Source organism: Pseudomyrmex gracilis, unplaced genomic scaffold (assembly GCF_002006095.1).
Source record: "Pseudomyrmex gracilis isolate BER0280 unplaced genomic scaffold, ASM200609v1 scaffold_3, whole genome shotgun sequence".
Taxonomy (NCBI): Eukaryota; Metazoa; Arthropoda; class Insecta; order Hymenoptera; family Formicidae; genus Pseudomyrmex; species Pseudomyrmex gracilis.
The window spans coordinates 285,376-306,915 of NW_018020587.1; the positions used below are offsets into that span (position 1 = coordinate 285,376).

Below are 21,540 nucleotides of genomic sequence, written 5' to 3' on the forward strand. Positions count from 1 at the left end.
CAAGTGGCCCCAAACCGCACACAAGTTACGTAAGGTCAGCTCAGCTGGACATCAGTACATCCCGTGAAACGTACGTATATTGATAATAACGCATTTCCTGCGGTGTTGTACATATAAAAACGCAAGCACTCCAGATGCGCGTGGTATCATGTGCACGCGTCTTTTAATGACCTGGTAAGACTAATTTCACTACGCGCTTTGGCAACTTCGTGGTTTTTTTCTTACTGAAGAGTCGGTCAAACGCCAACTGGCCACCGTGAAGACAGAAAGTTTGAAAAACCGTTGCTTCAAGGCTTAACTCAGTGAAGCATGAACAGGCGCGTTTTGTGACTTTTTTCCATATTACACGAACTTAAAAGTGTGTTGATAGAACAAGATTTTTTTATAGCTTGGATTCTTTCGTCTTTTCTTTTTGATCAAAGATACTTTTGAACATTACATTGACATAATCTATTAAGATTACTGAAGAAAATTAATTTTTACAGAAGTTGCTAAACATTAATAGTTACTTCACTTTATTAGTATATTTATATTTAGTATACATATATATGTCTATTATATATAAAAAAATTTCATGTAAAACTTATTTATTACGCGATTGAAATATGATCATGTCAAGTAATAAATCTGCTAAGAAAGCCTGTATTTTGTTAACTTGTCTTATAAACATAACTTCTATAATGATTATATACTTTTATGAGAGACTTATATTCTACTATCGTATATCTAAATAATATCTAAAATCCATAAATGTTAACGTAATTAAAAAAAAAAAGATTCTTGAATGCACTAATTACTTATATTATAATCTTTTTCTTTTTTTTCGTTAAAAAAAAAGCTGAAGTCTCTGGAGTGTTTTATAAATCTCCTCGAATGTTTTTGTGTGTTTTGATAGTTAGAAGGAAACGCAGTTTTTGGCAGCAACCAATTTGGCAGTAGGTGAACGGTGCGCCTATGGTACATCCAAGGACGTTACATTGTGAGAAAAAAACGTGCGTTGCATAACGCTGGCGGAATGTCATCAATTCGATGCGAGGCGTATATGAGGAAAAAAGAAAGAGGAAGAGAAAAAGGATCGAAACAAAAGGGCGCTGACGGTTTACGCAAAAATCATCTCCGAGTATATACAATCACGATTGATTTTAATGGTTTAAATAATTAATCAAAATCAAATATTTAAATTTGAGCAATCTTTACGACGGATCTTTTATGTAATTCAATAAAAAGTCGATCCAATTTTTGAGAGAATATAAGATAAACTGAAAAAAACTTTATTTTTTAAATCAAATTTTTTGTTATAATATGTAAAGCAACTATTTATATTCTTATTATATTAAAAAAGCCACAATCTTACAAAATATAAATTTATAAACAAGCAAGTGATATTATTTAAAATTAGGATCTTTAATAAAAGATAATTACCATTATTGTAATTACTATTATTGCTATACATTATATTTAAGAACTAATAAAAAGAAGAAAAATTAAAAAAGATAGAATAACATTATTGCAGAATACTATTGCAATAAATTTTATTTCCGCGGTGTGAAAACCAATCGATACGACTTCGGAATCAGGGTAATTCCGCATTCGCCTTCCAGATCGATTTGCGTATTAGGAGGTACAGAAATATCAAATGAATAAAGTATTCTTGCAGCAAGCAAGAATAATATCATTTTTGCCAGTTCATCGCCAACGCACACGCGTTTACCTATTGCATAAAACAACACACATTTAATATTAAGGAAAAAACCTGTTACTGATTTTTTGTAAGGCTGCTTACCCGTCTGGAAAGGCATGAAAGCTTTTGGCTTGGCGAGACTTCCATTCTCGCTGATAAATCTTTCGGGCTTGAAAGCGAGCGGATCGTGCCAATAAGAAGGATCCAGATGAATAGACCAATGCAAATGAATAATCATGGCACCTTTCGGTATATCGTAATCACCTATTTGCGTATCCTGAATTCATATCATCTTGCATTTATTGCATGTATTAAACCGCAATATATTAATCAATAACAAGAAAATATTTCAAGATTAGATTACATGTGGTACACAACATATCTTTTCGGAAAAGATATACTTGATAATTTTATACTCGTTTATAATAGTTTTCATAGAATACAGAAAAACTAAACACATTTTATATTTTTTTGTCCACTTAATATATATTATATTGCTATAATTACCTCTACTGTACCATGCGGAACGCCAAGCGGTGTGATGCTTCGTATTCTTTGTGTCTCCGCAATGGCTGCTTCCAGTTGAATTAAAACAAGTCTGTCTTCTAAGCAAGGTAACTTTTGTCCCAATACTTCATACATTTCATCTTTAATTTTTTTCTGCAAAGACATATAAGATTAAAAAAAATTCCTTAACAAATATCTTGTACGTAAGAAAATCGATATAAAACGTACTTGTTCGTCTGGATATACCGCCATAAAAAGCAGAAACCAACGAAATGTCGTCAGAGTAGTATCGGTACCTGCGCCGAAAAGATCGGCTAACAAGTGATAAAATTGTAATTGTGTGAAAGATCCAGAATTGTTAGCGTTAGTACTCATTACATTGTCAAAAGCTGCAAGAAAGGTATCTGTTTTCTCAGGTCGAGCACGATGTTCGTCGATTATCATTTGATATATTTTATGCGTTTTTATTTTACCACCGATAAGCGACTCCATTAATTTGCCATATCGTGGTATAAATCTAAACAGTGAAAAAAATTGCAACAAAAGATTTTATCACTAACTATATTGGTTGTAAATTAATATTTATATTTTATTTATCCGTATATATAAACATTTTGATGTTAATTGATGTTAATTTTAATAATAATGTATTTGTTAGTTGATATCTTCTTGTTATATAAAATAAGAAGTGCAACATATAACTCATTATGCAAATCGGCATGATTACGAAACGAAAAGGATCCTCGAAAGAGAATCCTTCGTCAAGGAAAAATGCTGCACCTGAGAAATGGAAAAAAATTGAGCGGCCCTGCTACTCCAATGTGCTTAACTCCTTCTTCTTGCAAGTGTCTCAGCCATTTCCACACCTCGTCATTTTCATCGTACATCTTGCCAAACACGAGGTTATTTATTATATTACCTATGCAATGATGCATCGTATCCAATGGATCGATATCCTCTGTAGCACGTTCCTTTAATTTCTAAAAGATTAAAAAAATGTCTTGTCTTCTATTTCACACACTCCGTGTACACCAAACGTTTTATCTAATTTATAAAGTGTTTTTAAAAGCACGTAAAGCTTAAAAGCTTATTTTACAGTTTATGAAGTTTTATCTGATGTAACAAAATATAAAAATTGTTATACGAAATTGATAGACACATCACATAAAATGCCACAGAAAATTGACGACACCATTAATAAAATAAATATGATGACATTTTCAGTAACATAAATGTTAACATAAATGTTGATGAATTCCTTATAAATATTTCTTTTGGATAATAAATACTTATTTGATTATTAACGTGCTAATTTAGAGTAAGATTTAATGAATTGACATAGTACATGGTTTAACATAAAATATCTTAGAAACTAATTTACCGATATGCACTCGTCCACGATCGCGAGAATTCTCTTCTCCATCTTGTCCCTTTTGGCACCAGGTAACTTTACCATGCCGAAATTCTTCAAGCATCCAGTTACAAACCTTCTTTGATCTCTCCAGAGGTCACCCTCGGCGCTAATAAGGCCTGCAAAATGGCGCACAAAGCAACGAAGATGAGAATCTTATTCAAATTTCCTTTTTGTTTCTTTTCTTTTTGTTTTTTTATGCACGCAAAGGCGATTCTTGTCGCATCTTAATCGCACAGCCATAAATAAACCATCCGAACATATCTCTGTCGCAGTTCTCTCTTTCTCGCGAGCCGCACTTGGTGGGAGGGTGCAAAAAATAGCGAGAGAATTATCGTCATTCCGTAAGTAGGCGCAGCCACTGAACTCGCCGAAGGATAATCCTCGAATGAATAAACAATAATCTTTCGCCGCACCTACTCACCATCCCTTCTCTTTGGCGACGCGAATGTTCGCGGAATAAAGCAGCCACGGTGCGAGATCATCGATTAATAACGATTGCAATTGCTGATTAAACATGACGGGTGACGGTGACAAAGTGCTCATCCTAACTAGCATGATCTATTTTTGATTTCTTTTATTTTCTATTGATTAAAATACATTTTTTTACTTATATTTTCTTCATTGTCTTTTTGCTTTCACAGACATTCTCTTTTGTTTGTTACATATTGAAATGAATGTTATATAGTATTTATACTACACATTATTGTTTTTTTGTTATGAATGTAAGCAGTACAAGAAGTGTAAAATAATTTTAATATTATAGTATAGAAACAAGTGTGAAACCTCTCGATGTATGAACGATCTTAGTTTAGTAAAATATATATCGCGTGTATTAGATGTACATACATCTCTAACGCGTGTTTCTTAAGAAACAATCTTAAGAAACAAAATCTAACTTTGTACCGAAGTTTATGCATCTACACTACGATGATGTTGGTGCTACATTGCTGCATCGATTTTGCAGCCAGATCACACGCGATTGTCACCGGTATTAGAATGATCTCGGAATCTTGATCATTGCTCGATGATGTTATCAAGGTTTGCGGTCGATATGTCGCAGGAATACAGATCAAGTTCTTCTGCGCACAGGTTATCAAACAATCGTAAATTTTTTTACATATAACGCATATATTAATTTGTTGCATGTATGTATGTAATGCAAACATTAATAATCTTATTGCAATTATATGTAAAAAAGAAAGAAAAAAGATATACCACGGTGAAATATCTCAATCAGTTTAATTAGTTGTTACTTTCTCGTCGAGGTAAGGTTTGTAATTTTTCTTATATAAGAAATCACTATAGAACTGCACTGAAATAAATATAAGTGTTTCTGAAAATTTAGACTTTGTCAAATGAAATGCTAGCGAGCTTCAAGTAAAGTCAAGAAAGAAAAATAATGAAAGTCCGCCAGCTCCCACACTTCAGGGTGCAAATAGGTTACCACGTGTGCTGTGTGTTTGCGATACTATTTGTAATTCGCAGCTTGTTGTAAGAGGCAACGCTGCCGATAGGTCAGTGTCGTATTTAAATGACATAAAGAGAACTTTCCGGGATCGTAGGTGCGCCACGTGCGCATTAATTGCTCACTTTATTGCTCGATCGGTCGGTCTTCTAAGTCATATTTCTGAATAAATGAAACCTTTGCGTCTCATTAAAATTATTGTCTAAAGTAAGACTTAAAATATAAAAACTGCCATTATTTTTCTGGAAATATAGATATTTAGAGTTATTTATATATTAACTTTAAAAAGTTGAGGCAATAATCTCTATTAATTTTAAATTGGCTTTATTGACTCAATTCGAGGATTTATTGTTTTAGAAACTTTAAAAAAAGAGAGAAACTAGGGACAAATCTAATTTCATATCTCGCATGCCGCTGGCTCTCACCTCTTCTACGATGCAGAAATATCTGCTGCGCGCTAACACGAAAAGAAGAGTTACGGACAATGAGCTCTCCTTGTCGATTGATTCTTACGCAACTAAACTCACCCCGCTACGGTGATTTCAGGGGATGACATCATTCTCAGACGCGCGAGCTCAGCGACAAGAGAAGCGCTCACGAATTCATGAACCGACAGAAATAAACGAGAGGCGGATAATGCATATATGCGTCTGAACGTTTCAGGGCCGGTCATTCCACTTCAGTCAGCAAAAAGTCGACGAATGCAACGCACGAGGAGACACTCGTGATAGTCGTTCTGTCCAAATACAGTCGACCGATCATTTCGAGCGTTTTATTGCGCGTTTTTTAAAATGCCAAGATAGCGCTGTCGGTCAACCAAAGCGCGACTATTTGGCGATGATCTTTCTGAGTGTGTTTACGATCAAATTATACATAACATTCTTCTGACAATATGTGTGTGTATGACTGTAAAAGAATTATATTAAAAAAAGTATATATCTTTATATTTATATATAGATATATAAGAAAAAAAACTTCTCTTTCATAAAACAATTATAAATACTATATTTATATTCTTAATTTTATGTCAAAAAGCATGAATTTCACAAGATACGTGAAAAATTATATTGTATATAATCACGCGCGTTTTTATTTTCTTTAAACAGTTCAATGTTCTTAGATTTTGATTACAAAATTCGACAAATATATTTGATGAGATTGATGTGTTTATGTTAATCAAAGTTTTTATTTGCCAAAATATATACGACAGACTAACGAAATACCTTAATTTAAAAATGAAACTTTAGTGAAGTTAAAGTTGACGGCTATGAACTAATGTTTTCATGCTGACAGCGTGTGACAGGTTAACAATATAAACTCTGATAGTTCGTGCAACGCTCTGTCTCTGTTAACAGGAAAGGCCATCGGCCCGTCCTTGCACAGCTAACTGTAATTCCCCGCGGATGCAGAACAGAACTGTCGACGACCGACAGAACTTCCTTCAAGGAGACCGATAAAAGTGAGAGTCCTTCGCATCGGCGTGAGTCTTGATGACCGGTCCCCGAGACGTGCCTAACATATTCAATCACGAGCAAACTACTCGTTACGAAAACGGAAAAAGATTAATTAGAAACAAAAATCAGCGACAAAATTCGTCGATGTCATTGTTAATTAAAAGAACATAAATTGCAAATATAAGACAACAATTTAAGTGTTACGTGAACATTTGGTCATCAAATGACGAATTACGTCTTATTCATTTCTTCGATTTCTGTTTCGGAAAATCGTTCTCTCTCGTTTGTATAATACAACAGCGTTCGTTAGTTCGTGATAAATATAATGATAACAGTTACGTAAAAAATAGTAGACGCGTCGATAATTATGTAGAATGAAAAAAAAGAGATACAAGGATATTGCGTAGAGAGCAGGATCGTGCCGCGCGAAGGAAAAAGTGAAATTCCATCCACACCCACTCCCACGTTTGAGGAAAACACGCCGCCGGGAAAATCGCGGACATCTTACGTCAGTGTTACGCGTGTGTAATAAGCCATGCGGGAATAGTCACGCTTGGAAGTTTGCATGCAATGTTTGTTTTACATGCGCGCCTGACTGTATCGTTGAGTCAATGTTGTAGTATGCCAAGTCCGATGGAACTGCGACTTTTTTGCAACAATGTAGATCATCACGCGATCGATCGCGTCTCTACTCGTTTATCTATCAAAGTTATATAAAAAAGCCTACATGTGTAAATTTTGATTGAAATTAAAATTCCGCATGTGTGTGCCAGAGCTTATTTGTTAGTATATATTAGATTGAAAAATTTAACGAAAACAATTGTTGCTCAAACAACTTTGATAAAAAGAATAAAACATTTGCAACTGGTCTTTGAAAGATCATATTAAATGATTCAAAATTTAAAATAAATATCGTGATATTATAAAAGTGAATCGTGGCAGAACCAAAATCATTTTTTTTTCTTTTTTTTTTATTGACCGAAATTAGCGTCGTTTGTGTGGCAGCGACAGCATCAAGGACGTCGAGAATTTCAGGTTTCGTCGACCTGCTTAAAGGTCGACGCCGTTGCAAAGTCCCAATACTCTTGACAATCTACCACGCGATGGAGGTCGATGCACCGGATGGCGTTATAACGATCTATTATTTACTAAGATATCATCTTATCATTCAGCGTTTGCACTATTTGCTCCGGCCAAGATACAAAGAAAAATTCGCGTTTAATAAAGCGAATCAACCAAAATTCAAAGTCTTTATCACGAGTATTTCGATGTCACGCAATTTCACGAATTTCTATGAGAAAACAGTAATGCCGCAATAAAGAATATTGCAGTTTAATACTGTATTTTTTTCAAGACTGAATCATAATCGCGAGAAATATTCAATTATTTCCTTGTAACTGTGATAGACGTGATTTATAAGGGTCAACTTTGCTCTCACTTTCGGCTTGTTTCTCAGAAGCCTATTAATGATCCTTTGGTCAGCACCGCGACCAAAGCACTTTTGTTGATCGTTTTGTTATTTCAACGCCGACAGTATTCGCTATCAGATCGGTATTTCCGATCAGGCCTATTCCTCATGATTTCTTATGCATTTATTCATTGTAATAGATTTTGCTGAAATAATTTCCTGGAAACAGATAGAACATTTCTATTCTAAGAAATCCTGCCATTGTGTATGTGAAATATATTTACGATTATATATTCTCAGGTTATATATAAAATTTTTGTGGAAAAAGAATCTGAAAATTGTTAATTATACTAATTAAATACTAGTGCAGTTATGTATTGGAATTTTATTAGTAAGTTTATTAATACGCGCATTCTGTCGTTGAAGCACTATTTCTTTCCGTTATTTCTCGTTTTTCTCCATCTTTATAATTTATAATCTATACACGCTTGCGGAGACAGATGAACACGACTCAATTGATCTAGCGACGCCACGCGCTATGCAGAAAATTGCATAATATGTTTAGACAGCGCGTTATTGCCATCGACGCGCTCTATAATAAATTAACGCTATTACGTTACGACATCATCCATCTTAGCGGGACAACCAGTTTGTCGACCGCATAAGAAATGTGAGCGCGCCCATAAAGGTGCGTGTAAATGCGCTGTCGGATAATCATGAGTTGCGTCGTCAAAAGGCACGCGCTTCCCAAGTCGATATCTTCCACGTTCATCTTCCTTGATACAGACAAATTTATATATGTACAAGGTTTCTCTCAAAATATTTCATTATACAGAAATATAAGATACTCTTGATTATTCAATGTTGGAAAATATACTACGGAGAATATAATTAATAAATAATAGATATTGCGTGTGTTTTATGTATAAAATTCGTACACAAACAAGAATTATCTCGTTTTGTTTTTTAAATAGGCACAAAAGTTAATTTTGGTTTAAAAGTATTTGTTTATACATCAATTATAACAATTTATAAGATAGATTTTTGTTTATGTGCCTTTATATAAAAAAAAAGTTATGAAATATGTTTTAAAAAAATACGATAATTTTTTAATTCTTCTTTATACAAATATTTGACAAAATATTTTTTATTCTCAATTATAAAAAATGTATATAAAAAATTATATTGCAGCATTCTGTTACGTTCTGAAAAAAAAACGCGGAGGAGCAAGTATGTAAAGTATGTAAGCGTTTTATGATACTTTGTTTCGGAGATTTCAACGCGTAACAATCAGTATTTAAGTAGTAACGGTCTGCAACTGTGAGCTCGTCCGACTAATCCCGATACGTCACTACTCAAAACGGCATTAGACACTTCGATATCTTTCTTTCTTCCACGCCGACACTTATCTAATCTTAGCAACACTTCACATATCATGAAATGTGTACTATGGACAATACCTGTTGATAGAGGCGTGGCTAGGATCTCCCCACCAAGCACTATTCCAGTAGAAAGAAAGAAAGGAGATTCTTGGCGGGAGGATCTTTCCTGAATACCCTGGAGGGGCATCTACAAGGAGTGGAGGAAGACCTCCAGCCCGAAGCTTCTCGTGAAAGGTACCAGAAGCGCCTCAATGTCGCGAGGGTTCACATACGAGAGATGTAGCCGTACTCTATGTCGTGTATCATGAATTTATTATTATTGCCAATTGATCTCTTTTAAAGTAATATAACTTTGTTGCATTGTTTTCTTCTGCACTTAAATTTACTTTTATTGCAATACGATTTTTTATATAATTTTTTATATAATTTTGTTTTCTTATTTTCTTAATTGTAATCATTTTTCTTCCAAAAAGAAATAGTGTATTTTAGTATATTTAAGCAAATTTTTTAATTTATGTAATAAAAGTTATATATGCCAAGCTAAAGACAGTTTAATATTAATTATTGCCCAATTACTGAAAAAACTTGATTTATTTCCTACTCACATTTCCAATTTCACGGATTTTTTACGTTCAAATCGAATCCGCGACAACTGCAATCGTTTTTAATCAATATCACAGTTTGTGTGTTTGTAATGCGTACGAATATTTATTAATCCGCTATATAGGTGTGCTTATAAAAGATCGGCAACGAAAGAAATGAATGGAGAAATCACGGGGCCGTTGACTCGAAGACATGGCGCCTCGTAAACATCACCGAAGACTCACGCACACGCACGTACATACAGCATCAAAAGAAAAAAAGAAATCAAAGGGAGCGGAGGAAGGAAAGAGAAAGGCACGGAAAGAGAGGAAAGAGCACCGAAGATTACAAACGAGAGGATGGAAGCTTTCGAAACGAGGTGTAAGATATAACCGGGGAGTTCTGTGGTACACTTTGCCGTGAAATTATCGTCTCGCTCGACTCGGCATGGCTCTCGGATCGACTTCGTGCCGTCGTTGTCGCCGACGACGGAATTTGTAGCCTTGCCGGCGAATTTTCAACCGGTGGACAAAACTTATGAGCGTTCGAGTAACCCTGTTTTTTATCTGGAAAATAAAAGCTACGTACCAAGAATTGGCAAACTAAAAATAGTTTTACAGCGCATGATAATGTACTAAGTTTTGCTTGGTAAAATTAATTAGATGTTATATGTATATTCTGAATATTCGTACGTATTTCTATTGTAGATGAGAAGTAAAACAATGAAACTCTCTCTTGGCGGACGTATTTTCTACGTACAATGTAGTTGAGAAAAAATACTCTAAATATATGTTCAAAATAGTAGACAGATGTATGCAGAAAAAACTATTGAACGTTACTGCAACAGCAGTAACATAATTCAGAAAACGTAACGGCAATTGGATCTGGTATTCTTATCACAAAATTGTGTATGTAAACTAACTTAGATCTAATTCTTCTCCTAGATGACTTACGCGTTGATGAAACACGTATCTATCTTGACATGTTGCGACGACATCGTAACAAATTGACGCAGTGGAATACTTGATGTTGAATAAGATTGAATAAGATGACGCGTTACTTTTACAACAAACGCATTCTAACGTGTAATTTCTTAGAAATATCGTAAAAAAGCTGTAAATTTAATATTGCCAACAAACGGTGTGAATTTTTCCAAAAGAAAATAATTGCTCATTTACACCATAGGGCGAAACTTCTTCAAAGACTTTCACTGTGCGTGCACGGGTTAACACGGAAGAGCGCTTGTAGGTCGACGGTCTTATCGATGGCAAACGACGAGCGCAATCGCCGCCTAGAAGCTCTCTAACTTCTACTGTACTCAAATCAACCACGTTCTATTTTTCACTAGCCGAGACGTCAGCTTTTCACTAAGGCATCACCAGGATATTGAAGTTTTATCTATTTTAGTAGGTTAGCAGGTCCACGGCGAAATTCCTACGTTAGAGGAACCGTTATGTCCTCCGTAGTAATCGGAGCTGCCCTTTCATTGTTACGAAAACGCAATCCACAACTTATGGTCGCCATATGACGCGGATGTTCACATATGACGCGATCTTGTAACTAAACAATTGAATATATAATGCGTGTATACAATGCAATTATTTAAAATAATTAATTATATTGAAAATCAATAAAACAAATAACAAATGTATGAAAATGTTTCAAAACTGTGTGTGTCTATAACGTTTAAAATTTGTTTATTGTAACTGTAGTATTCAAAATGCGTGATTTAAAAACTCATATATTTTTATAAAAATGTAAGCAATCTAAAATACGGTACAATACAAATGTAAAAGCTGTTATTCGCTGTGAAGCAAACTTGTTTTTTTTTTTTAATTTGTTGAAGGTGCTTTATATTATTCATCTTTATATTTTCTTTCTTGTTTATGAAAAACTCACATAAGATTCGTGTTTTCAAAAATTATATTATCAAGAAGATTGTGTTAGATATATAGTGTTATATATATATATATATATAGTTTCTTATTATATATATAACACTATATATTTTTTTTTCTGTTTATCTTATACTACTAAAGGGAGTAACCAGACAGAAATCTGATTAGATTTCCTATTTAAAATTTAATTTTTTTCAAAAAAAAATTTTTGATTAAAATAAAATCAAGATTGTCGAATAAAAGAAACCTACATAGTTTTTTAGATCACTCAAAACGCATTCAATGAAGAACGAAAAACTAAAAGGTGTAGTACAGTCTCGCGACTTAATAAGTTTCGCAATAATTTTTATTCTCTCAAAAGCCGCAGACATACAAAACCTCGAGAGATGTTTCAATTTTGACTGTTTATCACTGATGAGACATTAGAAATTATATATAATTTCTTTTGAGAGAATAAAAAAAAAATTGCGAAATTTATTAAGTCGCGAGACTGTACTACACCTTGTAGTTTTTCGTTCTTCATTGAATGCGGTTTGAGTAATCTAAAAAACTACATAGGTTTCTTTTATTCGACAATCTTGATTTTATTTTAATCAAAATTTTTTTTTGAAAACAACTAAATTTTAAATAGGAAATCTAATCAGATTTCTGTTTGGTTACTCCCTTTACGTTGGTAGTATAAGATAAAAGGAAAGATTAAAAACCACAAACTAAGAAATAGTTTTGTCAACAGTGAGTAGATAAACTAAATAAAGTGAAACTTTTTATACGGGTATCAAGAACATGAAGTGACAAATTACTCTACAAGCTAGTTCAGTCTCTTTCCGATAAATGGCGCACTATGTAAATTCACCGTATTTTTTGATCACACGTCACGTATAGTGAACAAAATTTCATGAAAAAAATAGCGTAGTTACATTCTGTCATTTTGGATTTAAAATATATATTAAATATTTATTTTTTATTTAATATCAAAAACTATATATTACTAGAAAAAGGCAATAAATTACATACCATATCCCTGCATTATGCCATGCGTTAAATAGAGTGGAGCCCTGCCGGCAAATGCATCCTTGGCAAAAGCCTGCCTTACCAGCTGAGGGTCTGATAATAAAACGGTATAAATGGACCCCATTTTAAGGCCACAAATCGGACCGTATTGCTTCGCCAGATTTGTCAGTGATTCGTGTGGCCGTTTGGGATCTAACCATGGTAAATAACCGAGCAATGGGATGCCGGTCGGTCCCGGGGGAAGTCGGAGCGTTTTGCGATTTTTACGAAAAATGTAAATAAGAAGTATAAGGATAATGCTGAAGATGATATAAGTAAGGAATATCATTTTGTTTTTTAATAAGAAAGGAAGCGAGGTAATGATACAACACTGTAGAATCTGTAAAAATAAAATAAGAAAATATTTGTTTTCAAGTAATTCAAAAAATCAAAATAATAATATATACAGTAAGCAATAAAAAATGTTAATTTTAATATCAATTGTATGTCGATTTTTTACATCGAAGTAATGATCAAAACTTGGCAATACAAAAAAATTTTGACATATAAACGCAACAGTTTTTACTGCGTATAAATATAATAAATTGCACAAATGTCTCAGACAAAGAAAAAATAATTTTTGGCAATTGTAAGCATTTTGATTTGAAAGAACGCACATATAGAAAAATGCATCAACAGAAATAAGCGATAAACATTTTTCTCTGCGCGTTTACGGCAAACGTAAAGATTTATCTCATTATATTAAGACACGCGTACGTGTAATCGCAACAAGAAACGATTCCGTGTCGTAACTACGTAATACAGGACGACACGTGGTTACACACGTGTTGGTAAATTGTCAATAAATCGAGGAAGCTTATACGTACTTTCGATAACGCTCCGGGCAAGACTTTTATAATCATCATTTATCAATCTTACAAATGTCTTATGATTATGGCATTTTGTACTTTTATTTAATTCACTACAATATGTAAGCTACCTCTCTTTTAGTAGAACTTTTTTAAAAAAATCATAAAAAATGTTTGTATTTGTTCGCAATTAATGTAAATAAAAATATTTATATGGAAATCGCAAAAAATAAGTATAGTGTTAAATAAAACTTACCAAATCTACAAATATTGAATATGTAAACCCCACAGGACCTACAGCAACGATGTGCTCGCCGTATTCAGAAATAATTTAACAACTAGTTGTGAGCAAGAATTATTCAAAACTTCCCTCTTTTTCTCACTCCTTCTATATATCACAGAAAAAAAATTATACAAATAAATATATAATAAATAGAGAAAAATAAATATAGAAAATAAATAGAGAAATCTATAGATAATAAAATTTAGAATAGTTACCAATTATTAATGAAAAAAACTGTGTTATAAGAAATAATACGATATAACGTTGGTCACAGAAGCAAGCTAAGTGTCTTCGTAAGACTGTTGACGAAAGCGATTCTCAGATCGTTTGACTACCAAATGGTGGTTCGTTCGTGCTGCGACAGCAAAGATTTAATCTGTTAGCCGGCTTTCACACTAAAGTTACATGCCACCTCAGTGTGAAAGCCTGCTTTACTGCGTTACATTTAGGGCTACCTTTATATATTCAAAAAAAATAAACGTATTTAAAAGAATAAAATCAATATAAAAAAATTTAAGTTATATTTGAAAATTAAATTACAATCTTATATATATATATATATATATATATATATATATATTTTTTTTTTTAAACTAAGATACGTTTACATAGACAGACCACACATACATATACAACACGCAAATCTATTAATACATATATTTTTAAATATTTATATTTTTATTAAACAATTGTATATAAATATAAATATAATATATAAATATAATTATATTTTTAGTATATAATAAAAGATTATTTATAAAGATGTAAAAATATGTATTTCATTAACAAATAACTTATATATTTTATTAACAAAAAAATTATTTAATAAAATATTAAATTTGCGTTAGAAAAAGAGAAAGAGTTTGATAACCTATAACTTTTCTACTTCGACGCCTATGTAAGTTTCTTAAAGAATTCGCAGAACCCTTTTCGACCGACAGGCAAAAAGTATCTACCTGCAAGTCTTCTGGTTTGGCTCTCTCTCTTTTATGAAAAAACTAAAATATCTACTTCATAACTTATCAAAATGCTTGTTCTCTACTTTAACAAAACAATAAAAAACGTTTTTAAATAATTGAATATATCTATTTAAATGTAACTATTATAACATTTGAGTAAGAAGAGAAAAAATATTTATTTGTTATATAAAAAATGGATATACATACGAGTACGACCAAATATTTGAGTTCGTACATTTTAATATTTGTTGTGAGTAAATAAAAACTTTGTGTAATTAACTAGTTTTTTGTAAGTTGCCTTATGGTCACAAAAGAATAAATTATATACACATTTTCTTAAATCTCTCCGCACACACGAGTATATCAACGACCCGCTGCCCTTACACACACGGACTGGCCTTCTCGACTCACCTTACAAGTATTCTGTATATGCAGTCACCTTCGCTCACGTGCAAGCTATTGCTCGCCTTCACCAATCACGTGCAACTTTTATACTTTGATCGCGCCTCTGTCGGCCGAATTCAATTTATTTGTTACGTGGTCGAGATAAACCAGAAAAAAAAAAAGTAGTTGAAGTAGTAGTTGTACAAATAAAAATTTTTATATCACATTAAATTATTAATGTATACTGCTAATGTATACTCATAATATCTACAAAACTCCTAAAACAAATACATATATACTGAAAATAAAAATATATGAAATAAAAATGAAAATTAAATATATAATTTATAAGTATACTTAATATAAACAGAGCTTTTGCCAGTTAAAAAAATCCTGAAAATAGGTTTAATAAACAAAAAAGAGTGTTGTTTAAAAAAACAATCTAATCTAATTTTCTCTTAACGCGTGAAACATAAATATCAATTGCGTTGCCGCCAGTTTGTATTCATCGTTGACTATCGCTGTGATGCCGATGTAATTATTTTTTTCAGGTTACGTTTGCTGACGGGAGGCTCGCACGCTTGTTCTCGAGGTCGCGATTGAGAAACAGCTTGAACGAGCAAGCAACCAATCGACTTTCGCAAAGGCACAAGACGAAGCTTGTAACCGGAACGAGAAAATAATAAAGTAAGTATCAACATTTCGATACTTTGATGATAATGTTAAAGTTATATATATGTGAAGTTCCAACTTTTTTTAAATTATAAAGTTTATTTATATCTATATTTTTATATCTATATTAATAAAAAAAAATTACAAAAAATATATTCCTTGATATGCAAATTTACAATTTAACATATTTGTTCTTCTTTCTTTCTTTCTAATAGTGATTGTAGAGTAAGTGTAAAATTCTAGAAAATTACCGATTACGAAAGTTTTTTATTCAAAACGTTGTGTAATAAAATATGCGTTTTTATTTGAGAGATATGTATTCAAGTGATAATTTGATATGATAACTGCACTTGAAGTCTTCGGTGTGTGCTCGCGCACTAATAAATCACGAGTTTGCAAGCGCACGCAACGTCGAGCATTTGTTATATCTCGCGCCTAAGCTATTGTTGAAGATGTAAGCTCGAGAAGCGTAAGATAAGCGCTGCCACTTTTTCTTCGTTATAAAATAAAACACTGTATTGCGGGAAGAAAAAGTGCCGGAAAAATCGTGAGAGAAGGTGACGAAAAAGAAGAGAACATGATCACAATTGTGTACGTTATTGCTGCTAATTGAACTCACTTTTAAGTTCGTTTGCGACGAATGAATAGCATGCACTTAGAAACGTGTGGCACATTGATAATTGCTAACGCTCGCGCTGTGCAAGTCATCAGCAATTGCATGGTAACTATTTGTTTTCTTTAAGAGCTTTAAAAGTTTTAGAGGCACATATGCCTTCTGTTTAGTTAACAAAGTGAAATAATCGCATCAGAAAAAAGGAAATAAAGGTCAAATGTGTCGATAGGCGTCTGCTTGAACCTTGGTAAAATAAAGCAAATGGTCGCTGATTTGAGAGATCGATAGTCTCCGCAATGAGCTTTGTGCGAATGCTCCTTTTTTTCTTCGAGTAGCCTCTTTACTCAGCGCATCGATTCTCATATGCACTGTCGACTGCGGAACAGAGTACAAGTGCACTCGAGCTATCTGACGGGACGTGCAACGACCGACAAAGGTCACTCGCGACGTTAAATCTGCATACTGCTCGCGCCTAACTGCCTCGTGTGTCTGGTTCATTCTCTTACCAGTGTCCTGAATCGTCCAGGTAAAGGAACGCTAGAATTATCTGGTTGATAGGCGTCAGGTATATACAGTGCGACACTGTGCATAATACAGAATATATCGAAACAGAAGATACATGCGAGAGACATTTGAAAGACATTCGAAAGGTATCTGTAATTGATAAATTTTTGTTATGTCAGTCGAACAAAAGTAACGCGAGTACTTTCGACCGTGTAAAAAGCAATTTGATTTTCATCAAAACACAAATTTGAATTTAAATTTCAAAGAAAATTCGGCAAAAGATCAACTTTGAAAATCAGTTTTCCTCTGTAATTTATATATATTTCAATTCTCTCTCTTATATATTTTTGATGTGTACATTGCTCTTATTTTATACACAATAAAATGTATTACGCAATAAAAATGATCATGCTTCTTGCGATTTAGTATTTAGGAACTTGGAGAAAATAATATATATTTAAACACTCGATATAAAAAGAGGAAGAACATATAGCGTGAGAGTTCGTCGTCTCATCTAATGCGGCTGATAACCTCGCCTAAACCCGGTCGTTGTACTGAGACGCAGAGAGGGATGACAAGTAAAAGAAAGAGAGTAATGCGTGCAAGGCGAAATGGGGAAAAGGCGGGTTGGTAGGGAGAGAACCGATCGTTTCGAAATTCCGACCACCACCTCCGATCACAGGTTAAATTGCGAAGTAATAGAATTAATCACGGTGATCGATGCATTCTAGTATTGGTATTGGCCGCAGTAAGAGATCGTCAAGCCATTCTGTTGGGTTATTAAACTACTTTGAGTATTTTGCTCTTACGTACGCACGTTTCATCCCCGAACCGGCTGTTTATAAAGTTTAGAATGTAATGTTAGATTGTAAGTCGTAAAGTTTCATTGTTTGTCTTATACTTTTCCTCCCTCTCTCTCTTTAAATAAAGCTACATTCATTCATTATCTTTCATATTTCTCTTAAATTAATTTTTGTACAATTATTAACACAACCGTTTCTTACACTTACTTCTTCTCACATGTAGAAAATATAAAGTCGTTAACTGATTGTTTTCACTTACTGTAACATTGCCTTAACATTCCATAGAATTGGTTTTTTAATGACTAGAATATAACCATATCTAAAAATCCTGAAACGCTATTGAGCGTTTCAAGGGTTGTAGAACGAATAAATATAATGTTAAAAATAACTTTTCAAGGAGGTGGACACTTTCCCTCTCGAGAACTATAGACCGTTATTTACGGTCCACCTTCCATCCAACTTGTCGGTCTCTTATCGGTTTCTCGACTGTTCTGAAGCACCACCTACCGTATAAGCGTACATCGGATTCTTCTCTTTCTAAGGTAGTGACGCCGACGAACATTAAGAAACCATCTAGATATCGTTTGCTGCGTGCATTGAACGCAAGGGGAATGCACTGAATGCAGAATGCAAAAGCGAGAGTACCAACCCTGGGGTATTCTCGAGGGCACAGGGCTGCAATCGCCACGTTGATCGATCGTACGTGACCAAAGACACGTACGACGATCTTTTATCATCTCTTTCGCATATATTGTCGCGCGATACACGGATCATAGTGTAAGTATTCTCTTGCGTTGAAAGTCCAGAAATTCATTTAAAAATGTCAATAATCATAGATTTCGACTGTGTTAAATACAATAGTCTTTTAAAAGACGACTACATCCGTACCTGCAACGCGGTGCAGGCTCTCCCGGAGAGTAATGAAATTATTTTTCTGTCCACTTAAGGACGACTACTTTGGGTTCGATGAAACGGATTTTTCCACGAGAGCCGCGCGCGGAAGATGAAAAGTCGCAAAACGCGGCAATTGTGCTATATTCTCATCTCCCGCACATATTTGACGCGCGATAGAATTGACTTTTTGTCGGAACTTAAGAAAATAATAAACGTTAAAATAAGTCGAATTCTTAATGTTGCTGCATGATTCTTTGAACATAAACTTTTAACGTTATTAATTTCTTTCTTTTTTCTATCTTCCTTTGTGTATTTAACTTGAACATTATGTTTATTTTATTTTGTATTTATTTTTGTTTGCTTTTTTTTTAATATTCACAATGCGCTATTTGACATCATGAAACTTATGACGCAGCTTGACAAAGCATTTTCTGTCATTTTCTGTTCTATTCTACATTAGTTTATGAGTGAAAAATTTCACTTTTTGAAAGTTAGATTTTGGAAGACTAAGAAGAAGGAAAAGACAAAGAATCGAGCATAATCGGTCCAAGAAGAGCTGCGTTCTGATAACCTATTTTTATATAGTATCGGTTAGATCGACCTCCCCCGTCTTTGTTGAAGCGAAACAATCTTAGTTTCACCATCTCCGTAGTGCGCGACCGGTACCGGTCATTCAGCCGTGAATAGTAAGTGTACTACTAGTTTGCAACTAGCGGATTAGCTCTTGGCGCTTGGCGCTTATCGTTCATCTCACATGGCTATTACCTCCATTCAAGAAAATAGTCTTGACTCATTCCCTGGCGAATTACGAATCTTACAGCGTTTATTATATTATGACTGGAATATACATGTACTGAAAAGTATATGACGCTAAGAGTGAGCTGCTTTGATTTTCACGCTCTGGGTATATGTTAATACAAATATATTTTTTGATAAGCCACGTTAAATCAATAAACTTATCAAATCAATAAATATTATAAAAATCTAAAACAAAAAAAATATATTCATATTCATTTATTAGTTTAAAAAAAATATATTTAAAATTACCAATATATGTGTACATATATATATTTAAGTATTCTCCGTAGAACAATTTTGTTCATGTTTATATTGTTTTTCATAACAAGACAATCGATATATAATTCGCTCGGCGTAATTGGCATCGACGTACTTGTGACGAAACGCAAGCTGCAGCATACATAGAAAAGCGTGAGGCAAATTAGCGAGCCCGTCGTCCATGTAGATGAGTGTAACGCGAGAGCGTGATTTGAAAGTGCAATAGGTTTATCTCTTCCCCTTCCTATTCCTTGTCGACGGTTGTCTCTCTCCCCCGCGTGTGCTAGGAAATTGGGTCGTCGAAAACCATCGATCTTCGCGATGTGTGTGCATGTAGTCGGAGACCAGCTGACCGTACGCGCGACCGGCTCCCCTTTCCCGGGTTCAACAACCTCCCTTGTCTTTTTTTCACCAGCTAGATATTTGTGCCTACTTAAAATGTTTGCACGACGGTGGACACCTCGCTGCAAAATAAACGTCGTCGCGGGGTCTCTTCGCTACGCTGCATTTATACAAGTGCGTCTTTGCACATCACTCTATCGCGAAGTTGCGTTTTCACGTGGCTCGCGTGTCCGACGACTTCTTGTGGACAAACTCTTAATTTGAGGACGCAAATATTTTGCTTCGGACGACGACGTTTCGGTTTGCTCAAATGTGAAATCTCAATGTTGATGAACAAATCATTTCACGAAAAAAATCATATGTCATTCGATGGTTTTTCATTTGCTTGAACACGAGTTCTTTTTCAAACTATCGCAACGCGTTAGTTATCTCTTTTCGATTTTTGTGAATTATCTTCTATTGTTAGAAAAAGTTCTAAAATAGAATCACGCGTTATTTTAAAAATGGATAAAATGTGTAAGTGTAATTAAAATTTAATAAACTAGACAGTCATGTATTAACTTTACGATAATAAAGCAAACACATTCTTAATGAGAATCATACGTTCGAAGAGATAGTGTAAAGTAGTAATGGATACGAGTCTCTGCTTGTCAATCGAAGGTTTCGTACGATTTATGCACACCGGCTTTTTATTTCTCTCTTTCGACATGTACGCGCATGGGAATTTACAAATTCGGCACTTGCGCGAATGTGGTCGTACGGCCGATGACCGCGACTTTCTCCTCTTATGCTAATTTCGTTAATATGCTATTTTCATGACTGCGCCCGACCCATACCATTGTACCGTTTGGTATTTTGCGTACGATGAGAGCAAAAGAGAAGAAAAACATTTCCTAAAGTTGCGATAATAATTCAAGCCATCAAACTGATTACGCAAAATTATGCCGACCGTCGCGACTAGAGCAAACTCAAAAATGAAGAAATCTATTTCTCTTACTTTAATTACGCACAAGGAATAAAAATGACTAAAATTTCACGCATTCTGTCTTCAATCTTCTTAAGCGGAAGATCGCAATGTGCAAAAGACTGTGACTTCAAATTCGTGTTTTATCAGTGAAATTAAATTCCGTCTATCTAGAACCACCTACTTAGAGCCTACCGGATACAGATAGGGTGAGCATGATATCCTTTCTTACAATGTGAAATGTGCAGGCTGTTTCGTGTTTATTTCTCTCATGTAAAACTTTCCCCTCACTCAAAATAATCGTTGTCTGATTGCGTGCTGCTTTCTGAACGTTCGTTGACGCTAACAACAGGCTGAAATAAATTACATAAACAGTTTCACGAACGCTTTGATCTTTAATTTATTTTACTATAAGT

The 21,540-nt window shown here is 34.0% G+C and overlaps 1 protein-coding gene across 6 annotated transcripts; it reads right to left on the reverse strand.

Annotated features, from left to right (window-relative positions):
* Positions 1-1,456: 1,456 nt before the first annotated feature.
* LOC109855237 (cytochrome P450 306a1) lies at positions 1,457-15,342 on the reverse strand. Of its 6 annotated transcripts, none has more exons than XM_020429278.1 (10): positions 15,100-15,283; positions 14,149-14,288; positions 13,907-14,035; positions 12,806-13,181; positions 3,570-3,718; positions 2,969-3,168; positions 2,417-2,705; positions 2,189-2,341; positions 1,784-1,958; positions 1,457-1,711 (listed from the first exon to the last, which is right to left on the reverse strand). In XM_020429278.1, exons 4-10 carry the CDS (start codon positions 13,128-13,130, stop codon positions 1,533-1,535), a joined length of 1,470 nt encoding a protein of 489 aa, XP_020284867.1. In that variant the 5' UTR covers positions 13,131-13,181; positions 13,907-14,035; positions 14,149-14,288; positions 15,100-15,283; the 3' UTR covers positions 1,457-1,532. The 6 variants fall into 6 exon arrangements, with proteins under 6 accessions (XP_020284867.1, XP_020284849.1, XP_020284859.1 ...); XM_020429260.1 differs by having other exon boundaries at positions 13,907-14,038; XM_020429270.1 differs by lacking the exons at positions 14,149-14,288; positions 15,100-15,283 and adding an exon at positions 15,304-15,342 and having other exon boundaries at positions 13,907-14,038.
* Positions 15,343-21,540: the final 6,198 nt, after the last annotated feature.